Genomic DNA, 14,498 nt, shown 5'->3' with positions numbered 1-14,498 from the left:
ATTCTTTGTGAAACTGCTGCTTTTGCCTTTGACTACTTTTGTAACCAAAGTATGTAGTTAGTGACAATATTTCTCAAAAAAACCCAATGCTAAAAATTCCCTCTTCTCATTCCTGCATTTCTTTCTCCTGTATCACCCAAGACATTTTGTTCTTCCCTTCAGGTCTCCACTCATTAGGACATGATTACTTTATGAGGAAAAGGCTCTCAAGATTGTTATCTAATCTGTTTCTAAATCTCCTCTCAGCCTGGGTAACTTAATTATGTGAATTAGGTGGGAGTTCATCCCAGTCTTGAAGATCCTGCTTGCCCAGCATCCTGCCAAGTACTTTCTTACTTCCCTAGTTTACTACACAGTTTGTATTCTAAAAGAGCAGGAACAGAGCTAAAATATTGATCTGTGTTTCTAGCATATACCTTCTAGCACAGTCTTTCAGTACAACTGTGCTGTGTTCAAAAAATTCGAAATAACTTTAAACAAGACTCGAAGTGCAAGCTTTAGTTTACTCTCCTCCAATATTGTGAAACTTTTGCGAAGGATGAATGCCAAATCAAGTCCTGAGAGTGGCAAACAGAAGAATTTCATGGGAAAACAAGAGAAGAGAATAAGAAAAAAATGTGAAGAGAACGGTGTCTTGAAACAAAAAAATAAGAGAGAGAAAGAGAAAGAACCCAAGAAACAAACAACCCCCCACCACCCCCACCGCCCAAACACTGAGGTGGGTTATCCCAAAGGCAGTGAGAAAAAGGCGAAAAACAGAGTAAGGGGCAGTGCCAGGGCAAAGGGCACACATTTCACAATTGCAGAGATGTAAAGAGCCTTGGAGAAGGAAATGGCAACCCACTCCAGTACTCTTGCCTGGAAAATTCCCATGGATGGAGGAGCCTGGTAGGCTACAGTCCATGGGGTCGCAAAGAATCGGACACGACTGAGTGACTTCACTTTCTTTCTTTAAAGAGCCTTGGAGGTTTGGCACCCCATTCCCCGTCTCATGGTTGATCGAATCCTGGGCTGTGGTTTCTCCGCCTCTATTTTTGAAGACAGACACCCCTGTTCCCACCCCCTTCTTCCAATGCGCCTTGCCAAGAACGCTGTCACCCACCTCCGAGGACCGTGCCCAGGAAGATGCATTTCTTTTTGTGACGTTTCAGAAAATTCCACGTAGATCTAAGCATTTTCAGGCCCCCGGGGTGCGGGCTGTTTAGAGGGAAGGGATGATGGTCCACCAGGAAACCTTTTCTTTGTCGCCTGGCACGGACGACCCGGCTGGACGGCCGTCGTCCCGCTCGGTGCTCTCCAGAAATCACAAAGGCGACTTTCCGCAGACACTGTCACCGGAGCGGGAAGGGGGCGTGGACTATAGCTGAGCAGTTGCCTTTTTCTGTTGCAGCCGCAGCTCACTGGTCCGGGGCGCCCAGGTCCGTCCAGAATTCGCTCCCGAGTACCTCACTGTTCGATTCCCCCGGAAACGACGGCCCGTATCCGCCGCGTTCCGCAGCCTGTGCTCCTATTTCCCCGCGGTCTCTGTCGCTGAGCGAGGCGGCCCGGGTGCAGTATGGAGGCGAAGGCAGGGCCCACCGCGGCTACCGATGGCGCATACTCGGTGTCTGCGGAGGAGACCGAAAAGTGGATGGAGCAGGCGATGCAAATGGTGAGGGGGCCGGGGCGTGGACGCATAGGATCGGAACTTCCTCCTGCTTATCCCGACCGAGCATTTGAGTAAATGTCCCCGGGGTACTTTCTGGGTCTTAATAATCTCGATGGCGCTCACAATCTCTGGGAAAACAGCTGGCTTTTACTGTCCTGAAATGTACTTTAGTCCATTCTCACGTGGCTCTGAGGGAAGGAAGAGGGGAAATACGGAAATTGTTTCTTTTTCACTGTTTTGAAGTAAGCGTCAACATCCCTATTCGGGGGCTGCTGGCACGTGCGTGCTGTTTCCCCTTCTTTCCTGTGGACACTGGCAGATTCGCGACGATACATTATTTTGTATGTATGACCCCTAGGAGAAGGAAGGAAGCTGAGGATGTTTCTGGTAGAGAGTAGGATAAGAACAGGCCCCTGAGCGGTCAGATTCCACCATTCATTCATTCATCCATCCATCCTCTTGCCCTCTGCCCTTTTACTTTCTTCCCTCACTCCCTTCAGGACTCCTGATTAAGGAGGGCTCTGATAAGCTTTGTGTACAACCCAAGCTTTACCCTTACTTATGTGTGCCAGCGAACTCTTTAATAGGGATAAAAGTGTATTTGGCGTGTATGTATAGGTATATAAATCATAGACGCACATATATGCATATTTTTAAAGACTTGTTTCTTATACTTTTTTGAAAGTGGTGGTGGTGATGGTTTAGTAGCTAAGTCGTGTCCGACTCTTGCCATCCCATGGACTGTAAGTGACTCAGTAAAAAAAAAAAAAAATGTATTTTGTATTCAGTTCAGTTCAGTTCAGTCGCTCAGTCGTGTCCGACTCTGCGACCCCATGAATCGCAGCACGCCAGGCCTCCCGGAGTTCACTTAGACTCACGTCCATCGAGTCAGTGATGCCATCCAGCCATATTACATTCCAGTAAATGCCAAGTATACACTTAGATATAACTGAGACAAAACTTAACCTTCCTATGCACAGTTTTCCTGGTATTTCTCTTTCATTCCATTTTGAAAAAACAAATGCTGGTCATCATACCTGATTTGATTTCATGATGCAGTCTTTCAGCCCACTTCAAAATTTATTCTGCCCATTAAACTTATAGGATGCATAATTTTTTATTTGATACTTTAATATTCGCATATGCTTTGAATGGATCTTCCCTGGTGGCTCAGACGGTAAAGCGTCTGCCTACAATGCCTACCATGTGGGAGACCAAGGTTCAATCCCTGGGTCGGGAAGATCTCTTGGAGAAGGAAATGGCAACCCACTCCAGTATTCTTGCCTGGAAAATCCCATGGATTGTGGAACCTGGTAGGCTACAGTCCATGGGGTCATAAAGAGTCGGACACGACTGAGCGACTTCACTTCACTTATGCTTTAAATGATTAATTTATAATATGGAATTGTTTGTCCTGAATTCATTTTATGTTACTAAATTCTTCCAGCTGGAAAAAAGGAGTTTTCATGTGATATCAAAATCTCTCTCCTTCCCCCAAATGATTTCAATACTATCATATGCTGGGCGGCATAAGTCATGAGGATGATAGTAAATGCACGGGAAGGTTGAAATATCTCAAATTAAGCTGCATTTACATCTTTCTATGGATAAGAGACCCGGAGGTCAGGGGATGTGGGAATGCTGAAAAATTTTGGCCTCTTCTGGTTATTTTCATTTGCTTTAGGAACTGTCCTCAGAATATTTATGGGGAGTTTGCATAGATGAAATTTTGAGAGATCCTACCATAGAGGACTCAATAGTGGTTTTAGAAATAGCCAGGTTTATTCAGCCATTGAACTTTTCCCCTTTGTGTATCAGAAATGTGTTTTCTTTCTCTCCTTTCATATCATCCACACTATTCTCTAGACTTCTGGACTGAACATTTGAGTCTTTTTACTACCTTTTTTTTTTTTTTAAAAAAAATTAAACTTTTAATTTTGTATTGGCATATAACCCATTAAGAATGTTGTTATAAAAAAAAAGAATGTCGTGATAGTTTAGGTGGACAGCAAAGGAACTCAGCCATACATATACATGTATCTTTTCTCCCCCAACTCCCTCTCATCCAGGCTTCCACATAACATTGAACAGAGTTCCCTGTGCTATACAACAGATCCTTGCTGGTTAACCATTTTAAATGTAGCAGTGTGTACCTGTTTGATGTGACCTTGGGCAAGTCACTTTATCCCCCTAGAGTACTGCCTCCTACTCTATAAAATGGGATGGTTGAACTCCTAGTAGTCTCTAGGGTCTCTCTGGCCTTGACATTTTTGTCTCTTAACGTAAAGTGAAGTCACTCAGTCGTGTCCAACTCTTTGCCATCCCATGGACTGTAGCCTACTAGGCTCCTCCGTCCATAGGATTTTCTAGCCAAGAGTCCTGGAGTGGGTTGCCATTTCCTTCTCCAGGGGATCTTCCCCACCCAGGAATTGAACCCAGATCTTCCGCATGGCAGGCAGACGCTTTACCATCTGAGCCACAATCAGACTATAAACACCTAAAGGTGTGATTGCCTAGTTTATCTACACAGGGTCAAGGAGGTCCTTAGTTTGCACTTTGTTTTTTTGGCCAGTAGTATATGTTTCTTCCCACTCCAGAATTCTTGCCTGGAGAATCCCATGGACAGAGGAGCCTGGTGGGCAACACTCCACAGGGTCGCAGAGTTGGACACGACTGAGCGACTAACACACACACACATACGTTTCTTCCAGGTCTTAAACAAAGGGAAAACAATGCTTGTGATAAATCTTGGACTTTGTCCAACCATCCCCTCCACCTCCACTAAAGAAACTTCAAATCTTAAACTACTTTGAAGACTTGTAGAAGTAATAGAAACTGTCCTGTGTACTTCTGAGAAGAGTTTACGATCAGACCAGAAGCATAGCTAGTACCAGATTCAGAGGCAGCTAATGTGTTCTGACGGAGAAGGCAATGGCACCCCACTCCAGTACTCTTGCCTGGGAAATCCCAAGGACGGAGGAGCCTGGTAGGCTGCAGTCCGTGGGGTCGAGAAGAGTCGTACACAACTGAGCGACTTCACTTTCACTTTTCACTTCCATGCATTGGAGAAAGAAATGGCAACCCACTCCAGTGTTCTTGCCTGGAGAATCCCAGGGACGGGGGAGCCTGGTGGGCTGCCGTCTATGGGGTCGCACAGAGTCGGACATGACTGAAGCGACTTAGCAGCAATGTGTTCTGAGGAATTTGAAAGTGAGGTGTCCAGTGTACATGTAATAATAGGATACTAGCATACTTGCAGCACCTGGGCAGAGTAGACATATTTATATGGCCAATTCAAGTGGCTGAGTGCTTGGCTGATATTAGTGTTTGTTGAGCGAAGGCCTGGAGGAATTGGAATGGAGATGGGTTCTTAAAGTATATGATAAAAGGCAGAAAACATAAAAGAAGAATGAATAGTAAGAATGTATCTTACTTTGTAAGATACAAAGTAACAAAGCAAAGGACAGAGGGAAAATATTTGCAGTGTAAATAAAAGGACAGGTTTGGTATAACCTTGATATATAAAGAACCTTGGCAAAGAGATATACACCCTAATATTGAAAAAGTCAAAGGATATGAATAAACATGCTATTTCTAAAAGAAACACAGATAAGGGACAAGTTAACAAATGTGCAGTTTCACTAGTAATAGATTAAATTCAAATTAAAAAGAGATATAATTTTTCAGTATTCTTGCCTGGAGGATCACATGGACAGAGGATCCTGGCGGGCTATGGTCCATAGGGTTGCAGAGAGTCAGGCACAACTGAAGCGACTTAGCATAATTTTTCAGCTGTTAAATTGGCAAAGGTCAAAAACTTGCAATGCTTGTTGTAGATAAGGATGTGTGTGTGAGGAGTTGGTTAGTTGTTTGCTGAAATTGGGGCATCTTTTCTAGAAGGCAACTTTGTTATATACATATTAAAAAGCCTTAAAACTGAGTTTATCCTTTGATTCAGTAATATCTTTATGGTATTTTTTTTCCCAAATGAAAATATTTTAATGTTTTCTTTTTCTGATTATATAGATAATTCATAGTCATAAGAAATTTATTTTTATAAATTTATTGACATATAGACTTTTAAATAAGTCAAATTACATATTCTCTTCATGATTGTAAGTATCCTTTTTTCCTAGGTATAATCATTTCTTATTTCAGTTTATTTTCCTCTCACCCCCATCCCATAGTTCTTTTATTGCTCTGGAGTGAATTACCAAACATGGGACATAGGATGTATGTATTTTAAAGCCACCTATCTAGGTGTTTTTAGATTGCCTTTTAGAACTATACTGCCCAGTGTAGTAGCCACTAGCATATGTGCCTAGTTATTTCATGAATAAGATGAAATTAAATATTCAGTTTCTCAGTCACGTTAGCCGCTTTTCAAGTACTCAGAAGCCACACATGGCTGGTGGCAACCATATTGGACAGCACAGATCAAATGATGTTTCCATCGCTATTGGCAGTGCTGTTGGATAGCACTGGCCTGAAGTGGTCCCACGTCCATCCCCAGTGGTGAGAATGTTCTGTCCTACCCCTGTTCCTACCATCCCTGGAATTATCACTACTGAACATTTCACAGTGTTACAGGGGAGAAGTAATATCTGTGTTATATTTCTTGTTGTTCTTTGGTGAAGTTATCAAACTTTAAAGAAAGTTCTCTATATTTTATTATTGTTTTGTAAAATCGCTATTTTTCATGACAGTTTTCTTTTGGAGAGATAGCATATAATAAAGGTCATTGTTTTAATCACCACAGCATATAATTCTAACGATTTGGCTTAGAATCAAATAAAAAAAATAATAGCATTGCAGTCTTACATTCCAGACACATTGCCATGGGCTGTGTCTCATACTGACCAAATGTATAAGGTCCACAGTAGTCCTGCTCTATGGTGGTTATTGTTCAGTCACCACTAAGTCATGTCCAACTCTTTGTGACCCCATGGACTGCAGCATGCCAGGCTCCTCTGTCCTCCACTATCTCTTGGAGTTTGCTCAAATTCATGTCCATTGAGCCAGTGATGCTATCTAACCATCTCATCCTCTATCATCCCCTTCTTCTCCTGCCCTCAATCTTTTCCAGCATCAAGGTCTTTTCCAGTGAGTTGACTCTTTGCATCAGGTGGCCAAAGTATTGGAGCTTCAGCTTCACAACAGTCCTTCCAAAGAATGTCGAGAGTTGATTTCCTTTAGAAATGAGTGGTTTGATCTCCTTGCTGAACAAGGGACTGCTGAGCAAGAGTTTTTTCTAACACCGCAATTTGAAAGCATATCAGGTGTGTATTGTTACCGTCCTCATTTTCAGATGTGGACATCGAGGTTTAGAGTTAAGTAAGCTCCCCACAGTTAGGGAGCTGGTAAGGACGGAGATGTGATTTGAGCCCAGCCACCTGTCTTCACCCCCAGTTTGTCCTGTGCTGTGTTTGGTTGCTCACTGCTCCCCATTGTACTCTCTTGGACCCCTCTGCCTTTTCACTTTATTCCCACTGACTACCATGCCTTGGGAATCCTAATTAGACATTTGGATTTTTTTTCCTCTGTGAATTGCCTAGATATATTCTCTTTTGCCCAATTTTATTATTAGTTTTCCTTTTTAAAAACCACATTGTAGGGACTTCCCTGGTGGTCCAGTGGCTAGGACATCTTGCTCCCAATGCAGTGGGGCTGGATTTGATCCCTGGTCAGGGAACTAGTATGTAGGTCAAGAAGCAAGTTAGACATGGAACAACTGAGTGGTTCAAAATTGGGAAAGGAGGTATGACAAGGCTGTATATTATCACTCTGCGTATTTAACTTAGATGCAGAGTACACCATGTAAAATTCTGGGCTGGATGAAGCACAAACTGAAATCAAGATTGCCCGGAGAAATTTCAACAACCTCAGATGTGCAGATGATACCAGCCTGATGGCAGAAAGTGAAGAGGAATTAAAGAACCTCATGATGAGGGTGAAAGTTGAGAGTGAAAAAGCTAGCTCAACATTCAAAAAACTGAGACCATGTCATCCAGTCCCATCACTTCATGATAAATAGAAGGGGAAAAAGTGAAAACAGCGACAGATTTTATATTCTTGGGCTCCAAAATCACTGTGGACAGTGACTGCAACTATGAAATTAAAAGACACTCCTTGGAAGAAAAGCTATGACAAACCTAGACAACGTATTAAAACGCAGAGACGTCAGTTTGCCAACAATGGTCCGTATAGCCAAAGCTATGGTTTTGCCAGTAGTCCTATATGGATGTGAGAGTTGGATCATAAAAAAGGCTGAGCACCGAGGAGTTGATGCTTTCAAACTGTGGTGCTGGAGGAGACTCTTGAGAGTCGCTTGGACAGCAAGGAGATCCAACCAGTCAATCCTAAAGGAAATAAACTCCGAATATCCATTGGAAGCACTGATGCTGAAGCTGAAGCTCCAATACTTTGGCCACCTGATGCAAAGGGCCGACTCTTTGGAAAAGACCCTAATGCTGGGAGAAATTGAAGGCAAAAGAAGAAGGGAGCGGTAAAGGATGAGATGGTTAGATGGCATCACCGACTCAGAGGACGTGAATTTGAGCAAACTCTAGGAGGTAGTGGAGGACAGGGGAGCCTGGCATGCTGCAGTCCATGGGGTTGGGAAGAGTCAGACACGACTTAGCGACTGAAAAACAGCAGCAACATGGAAGCAGATTCCACGTGCCGCAGTTAAGAATTTGCATGCTACAACTAAAACATTCTGTGTGCTGCAGATAAGACCTAGCACAGCCAAATAAATAAATATTAAAAAAAAGTTCTGGTGCCTTAAAAAAAAAAAAGAATGTTTGACAATGCTTCATTCTAAAAAAAAAATTACATTGTAGGAACTGTTTGTATTTTATAGCTATTTCTAGGAATAATTCATAAGGAATCAGTGGAGATATACAGAGAAGTTCTCTATTTGTTTATAATAGTGAGGAATTTGAAAAATAGCCACATGTGCTAGTCAAACAATAGGGGACCAATTAAGTGAATCATAAATATTTATGCAGAGAAGCACTATGTAGCCTTAAAAAAATCATGTGCTGAAAAAATATTACTCAACATAGAGAAATGTTTGTAATATGTTTCTGGATGAAAAACGCAGACCACTGAACGGTATATATAGTATAAATTTATTTGACTTTTTAGAAAGCTACAAATATGTATATGCAGATATAGGGAAAAACCTGAAAAATTTGTTACAGAATAATACTGGTGATCATATTTTGTAATATTGGGATTATGAGTGGTTTTTATTTTTTGATGTGTGAATTTTTTTTACCCCCAAGTCTTCTGCCATACTTACTTTACACTTAGGAAAAAAGAAAGATTGAGTAGATAAATGTATCATCAGAGAGTCAGAGGGAGAAAAGTTGCAAGGTTTCTGGAATAAATCGTGTATTATAGTTGCTTTTTCCAGGCACCTGAAGGCAATGGCACCCCACTCCAGTACTCTTGCCTGGAAAATCCCATGGATGGAGAAGCCTGGTAGGCTGCAGTCCATGGGGTCGCTAAGAGTCGGGCATGATTGAACAACTTGACTTTCACTTTTCACTTTCATGCATTGGAGAAGGAAATGGCAGCCCACTCCAGTGTTCTTGCCTGGAGAATCCCAGGGATAGAGGAGCCTAGTGGGCTGCCGTCTTTGGGGTCTCACAGAGTCGGACACAGCTGAAGCGACTTAGCAGCAGCAGCAGCAGTATTAGTATAAGATTATGGCATGTCTGAGGGAAATTAAAAAAGAAATCAAGCACAGACAGATCCACTGTATCAAATGTAGTGTGATTAAATGTCTCTTTGTGTTAGGCCTTGTGCCATGTGCTTGGCCTACAAAGGTGAGCGGAACAGGTTTGCTGGTGCTTGGCTCTAGTGCTTCCCCGAAGGAGCATGCTGTTTAATTGATGAAATTAAGCCGCCCACAAATGAAAAAGTTAATAGTAGCAAGTCCAGGGTCCAAAATAAGAGGCAGACATAAAATGCTATCAGATAATAGGTGACACGGTACTGAGCAAGTTAGTTGAGTGAAATTACAGGATGCTTTCTTAACTTGAAAAAGGGAAATGGGATGTAGGCGAGTGGAAAAGAAGAGATGGGTTCTCAAGGGGAGGAATCATCAAGTACAAAGAAATGGAGGACTCAGTCTTGGGTTAGGAGGGGATCCAACTATCTGTCCGGATCAGGACTTCTAACCAGGGCTCAGGTTTTAGCAGGAATCTATAAACCCTGATGCTGTGTGTAAAAATGTCACGTGCTTGTGCCTTTTTCGCTTGGGCGTGTCCACAACTTTCACCAGATTCTCAGAGGGGCTCCAAGAAGATTAAGGACAAAGGACCTGGAAGGATAATGAAAGGTTCGGCTGACTCAGTTGGCTGGTGGGGAGCACTGGGTGATGGCTGGGAGGCTCTTGGTGCCAGGCTGTTCGTCTCCAGGTGAGGAGAAGTTTAGTGTGTTACAGGAGAACAGAGCTTCTCAGAGTCACGAGCAGTAACAGCTCTAGTGTCGCTGACCTTTCGAACGTTATTATTTTCTACCTAAGAGTTGTCCTGGCCGAACTGTCTTTTCCTCCAATTGTCTTTTTTCTTTTGTAGGAGATATACTTGGGTACTCTTCAAGAGTCTAGGCACTCTGACCCCCTCTCCCCTCCTGCTACCACCACATGACTAGAAAGTAGTTTGTAGGAAGGATGGCTTTAGAGAAACTGCACAGTCTCTTCCATCCTAGAACTGTCTTTATCTGTAAAAGCAGATGGACCCTGGCTAGAGTGCAGGAGATGACACTTGAGGAGCAAAAGAAACGACGTTAAAGACATTTGGAGTAGGGACCAGTGAGAAGAGAGATTTCATTCTTCAGTTTTGAACCTTGGTAACTTACTAATTTATGAAAGACAAAATTGCCATTTTAAATAGTAACGGAGCCCCTCTAAAAGATGAAGTGGTTGAAAACCTACATAGGTACAATTCAGAGCCATTTTGCCTGCTCTTTTGTGCATTTATAATGAAACGATTGGACTTGGCAGAAGAGGTCATGGGAATGTTGGAAAGTACAAGATGGGATGGATTAAAAAGTCTTTTCAGTGTAATTAAATCTGTTTTGAACTTCACAGCAAAGCAGATATATGTATTTGATATATGCATATACACACGTGACTCGTTCTGTGGGGTTCTGAGGTCGCTCTCGCCACCTCCTCCCTAACCTACCATTCCAGCTGCTCACCCTTCACCCTCAGTCTAGGCCACTCCTCATCAACAGCATTATTTGCCTTTTTCAAGTACTATGGTCACTCATGCTTTCTCTCTAATTGGGACAGCGGTGGAAGGCATTTTTACAAAAATGAAGCAGGAAGATAATATAGTATGGGAAATAGAGTTAAAAGCAGATCATTTTCTTGGAGGAAACAAGAGAAAACCCAAAGGAAAGAATGAAAGGCCCATCTCATCCCCTCTCCGGGGGCCCAGAGCGTGGCCCCGGCTGTTTTCCAGGTGAACAAGTCAGAATGTGGAAGGAGCCGCACCAGGCAGCTTGGGTTTGCCTCTGCCTGCCACCTGCTCCTCCTTCCCTCTGCTCTTGGATCCTCTCCTGCACGTTTGAAATGAACAAGTAGCCTCATGTAGAGCTCTTCAGCAGACAGGTTTACAGATAATCCTTGTCACGTGGCCCCCTGTTTGTTTACTCTGTTTTTCTTTAAACTTTTACATCTCACTGTGTTGCTAAATGTCCCCTTTCCCTTTGTCCCTTGAACTAGCGCTGCTAAGAACCCAGGCACCAGTAAAGTAGCTGGTCCGTGGTGACTGGAGTAGAAATTAGAGGCAGAGCTGTGGCTGGAAACCCAGGAACCTTGCAGGTGCTCCACAGAGATTTGTTGAACAAGTGAGTGGAGGATCCACATTGTCTGGGCTCTAGGCCCAGCTTCACACAGGGACTGATTCCGTAACCTTCCCACGGCTCAGTCTCCTTATCTGAAAATGGGGAAATCACGAACCAGTTGCACCGGGTTATGAAGTACATGAATTAATAATGTGCCTGAACTAGTCCTACATCAGGGGGAGCTTTCCAACAAGCTCTCAGCTCTTATTATTTGCAAGCTCAGAATCAGAACACTTGACATACAGACACAACAGTCTGTTGTAATAGACACTAGAAATGTAACTTACACATAAGTCCCTCTTCAGGCTACTGGTTTTTATTTCCTCCCTCCCACCCTAACTGACCCTTCCTTCTTGGCCCAGTATTTTCCTTGGATCTTCTATAACCCCAGACACTCCTGGTTTTCCTCCTACCTCAGTAGCCATCTCTTCTTAATTGCCATTGTAGGAGCCTTCTGGTTTACTCCACCTTTTATTTTTTTAATGTTTCATTTTGAAATAATTAAAATTCACAGCAAGTTGCAACACAATATACAGACAAGGCCCCAGTACCCTTCACCTGGTTTCCTCTAGTGGTAGCATATTACATAACTAGCGAAATGTCACAGCCAGGAATACAGCCTTGACCCAGCCTGCAGTGCTTGTTCACGTGTCATCAGCTTTATGTGTGTGCGCCTGTGTGTGCATGTGTGTCTGCATCGTTCAGTGCAGTTTTGTTACCTGTTTTGTTTGATCACCACTAGGACTTCTCCATCACCACAAGGCTCCCTCTTGCTGCCCATTATGGCCACCATCCTTTCCACACCCTAACCCCCAGCAGTCACTAATCTATCCTCCATACCCATAGTTTTGTCATTCGGGAATGTGGTATACTTGAATATGTCACCTTTGGGGATTTTTTTTTTCCCACTCAACATTATTTCCTTGAGTCAGTTAATAGCTGATTCCTTTTCATTGCTGTGTAGTTTTCCATGGGTGGATGCAACATACTTTGTTTAACCTGATAGCCCTTGAAGGACGTTTGGGTCATTTCCAGTTTGGGGCTAGGAGTAAAATGTCATTGAACATTCATGTCTGTATATGACATTGTGTTATTGTATGAACATAAGATTTCATTTCCCTGGGTGGACAAACGCCCAGAGTACAATCATTGGGTCATATGTTAAGTGCACATTTAGCTCTTTAAGGAACTGCCAAGCCATCTCCCAGGGTGGCTGTAACAATTTTACATTCCTGCCAGCAATATATGAGATCCTGTTTCTCTGCTTCACTGGCATCTGTTGTTAATACTTTTTATTTCAGCCATTCTGGTAAGTGTGTAGTGATATCTCATTGTGGTTTTAATTTGCATTCCCTAATGGTTAATGATGTATCCATCTTTTCATATACTTATTTGCCATCTGTATGCCATCTTTGATAAAATGTTTTTTAGTATCTTTTGCCCATTTTCTAACAATTTTTTTAAACTGTTGAATTTTGAGCATTTTTTTTTCATAATCCAGATCTAGACTGTTGTTGAATATGTTGTTATTCAGTCACTAAATTGTGTCTGACTTTTTGTGACCCAGTCATGAAATTAAAAGATGCTTGCTCCTTGGAAGAAAAGCTATGACCATCCTAGGCAGCATATTAAAAAGCAGAGACATTACCAACAAAGGTCTGTCTAGTCAAAGCTATGGTATTTCCAGTAGTCATGTTATGGATATGAGAGCTGGACTATAAAAAAAGCTGAGTGCTGAAGAATTGATGCTTTTGAACTGTGGTGTTGGAGAAGACTCTTGAGAGTCCCTTGGACTGCAAGGAGATCCACCCATTCACTCCTAAAGGAAATCAGTCCTGAATATTCATTGGAAGGACTGATGCTGAAGCTGAAACTCCAATACTTTGACCACCTGATGCGAAGAACTGACTCATTGGAAAAGACCCTATTGCTGGGAAAGGTTGTAGGTGGGAGGAGAAGGGAATGACAGAGGATGAGATGGTTGGATTGCATCACCAATGCAATGGATATGAGTTTGAGTTTGAGGTTCTGGGAGTTGGTGATGGACAGGGAAGCCTGACGTGCTGCAGTCAATGGAGTCACAAAGAGTCAGACACAACTGAGCAACTGAACTGAACTTTGTGAGCCCATGGGCTGCAGCACACCAAGCTCCTTTGTCCTTCACTATCTCCCAGAGTTTGCTCAAATTCATGTTACTTGAATCAGTGATACTATCTAACCATCTCATCCTCTGTCACTCCCCTTTTCCTTGCCTTCAGGCTTTCTCAGCATGAGGGTCTTTTCCAACGAGTGGGCTCTTTGCATCAGGTGGCCAAAATATTGGAGCTTCAGCTTCAGCATCAGTCCTTCCAATGAATATTAGGGTTGATTTCCTTTAGAGTGGACTGGTTTGATCTCCTTGCTGTCCAAGGGACTCTCAAGAGTCCCCTTAAATATATGGTTTATAAATACTTTCTTCCCATTTTAGCTTATCTTTTCTTCCTCTTAACAGGATGTATTAGTTTTCTCTGGCTTCGGTAACAAATGCCTGCACACTTGGTGGCTTAGAACAACATAGGTTTATTCTTTTACGATTCTGGAGGCCAGGAGTCCACTCTCCATTTCACTGCCCCCAAACAAATGTGTCAGCAGGGCTGTGCGCCCTCTGGAGGCCCTAGAGGAGAATATATTTCCTTGCCTTTTCCAGCTTCTAACGTGACATTCCTTGCTTGGTTCATGACTCCTTCCCACATCTTCAAAGCCAACAGCGTAGCATCTTCAAATCTCTCTGCTTCCATCATCCCATTGCTATCTACTTTACATGTCAAATCTCTCTCCGTGTCTCTCATAAGGACAGTTATGATTGCATTTGGGGCCACCTAATAATCCAGGATAACTTCCCTATCTCAAGACCCTCAACAGATATTTGATGGATGAGCACATGAGTTGTCTTTCTTGTGGACCCCAGTTTATGCGTCATCCTGAACTTATTTTAAATTTCACTCTA

At 42.8% G+C, this 14,498-nt stretch overlaps 2 protein-coding genes across 5 annotated transcripts in view; one reads left to right on the top strand and one right to left on the bottom strand.

Moving 5' to 3' along the window:
- PEX3 (peroxisomal biogenesis factor 3) overlaps nucleotides 1-1,428 on the bottom strand; it is a 32,056-nt gene extending 30,628 nt beyond the window's left edge. Inside the window, 1 exon segment of one of the 2 annotated variants that reach the window (NM_001098987.1) lies at nucleotides 1,103-1,428. In NM_001098987.1, the coding sequence (NP_001092457.1) occupies nucleotides 1,103-1,175 (73 nt within the window). In that variant the 5' untranslated portion in view covers nucleotides 1,176-1,428. 2 annotated transcript variants of the gene reach the window in all.
- Nucleotides 1,429-1,487: 59 nt separating this feature from the next.
- Nucleotides 1,488-14,498, top strand: part of ADAT2 (adenosine deaminase tRNA specific 2) — a 28,827-nt gene continuing 15,816 nt past the window's right edge. Inside the window, exon 1 of one of the 3 annotated variants that reach the window (XM_005211016.5) lies at nucleotides 1,488-1,651. In XM_005211016.5, the coding sequence (XP_005211073.1) occupies nucleotides 1,556-1,651 (96 nt within the window). In that variant the 5' untranslated portion in view covers nucleotides 1,488-1,555. 3 annotated transcript variants of the gene reach the window in all.

This window comes from Bos taurus, chromosome 9 (genome assembly GCF_002263795.3).
Source record: "Bos taurus isolate L1 Dominette 01449 registration number 42190680 breed Hereford chromosome 9, ARS-UCD2.0, whole genome shotgun sequence".
NCBI classification, from domain to species: Eukaryota; Metazoa; Chordata; class Mammalia; order Artiodactyla; family Bovidae; genus Bos; species Bos taurus.
The sequence above is the reverse complement of the archived record's forward strand: the minus strand, read 5'-3'. Positions and strand labels throughout refer to the sequence as shown.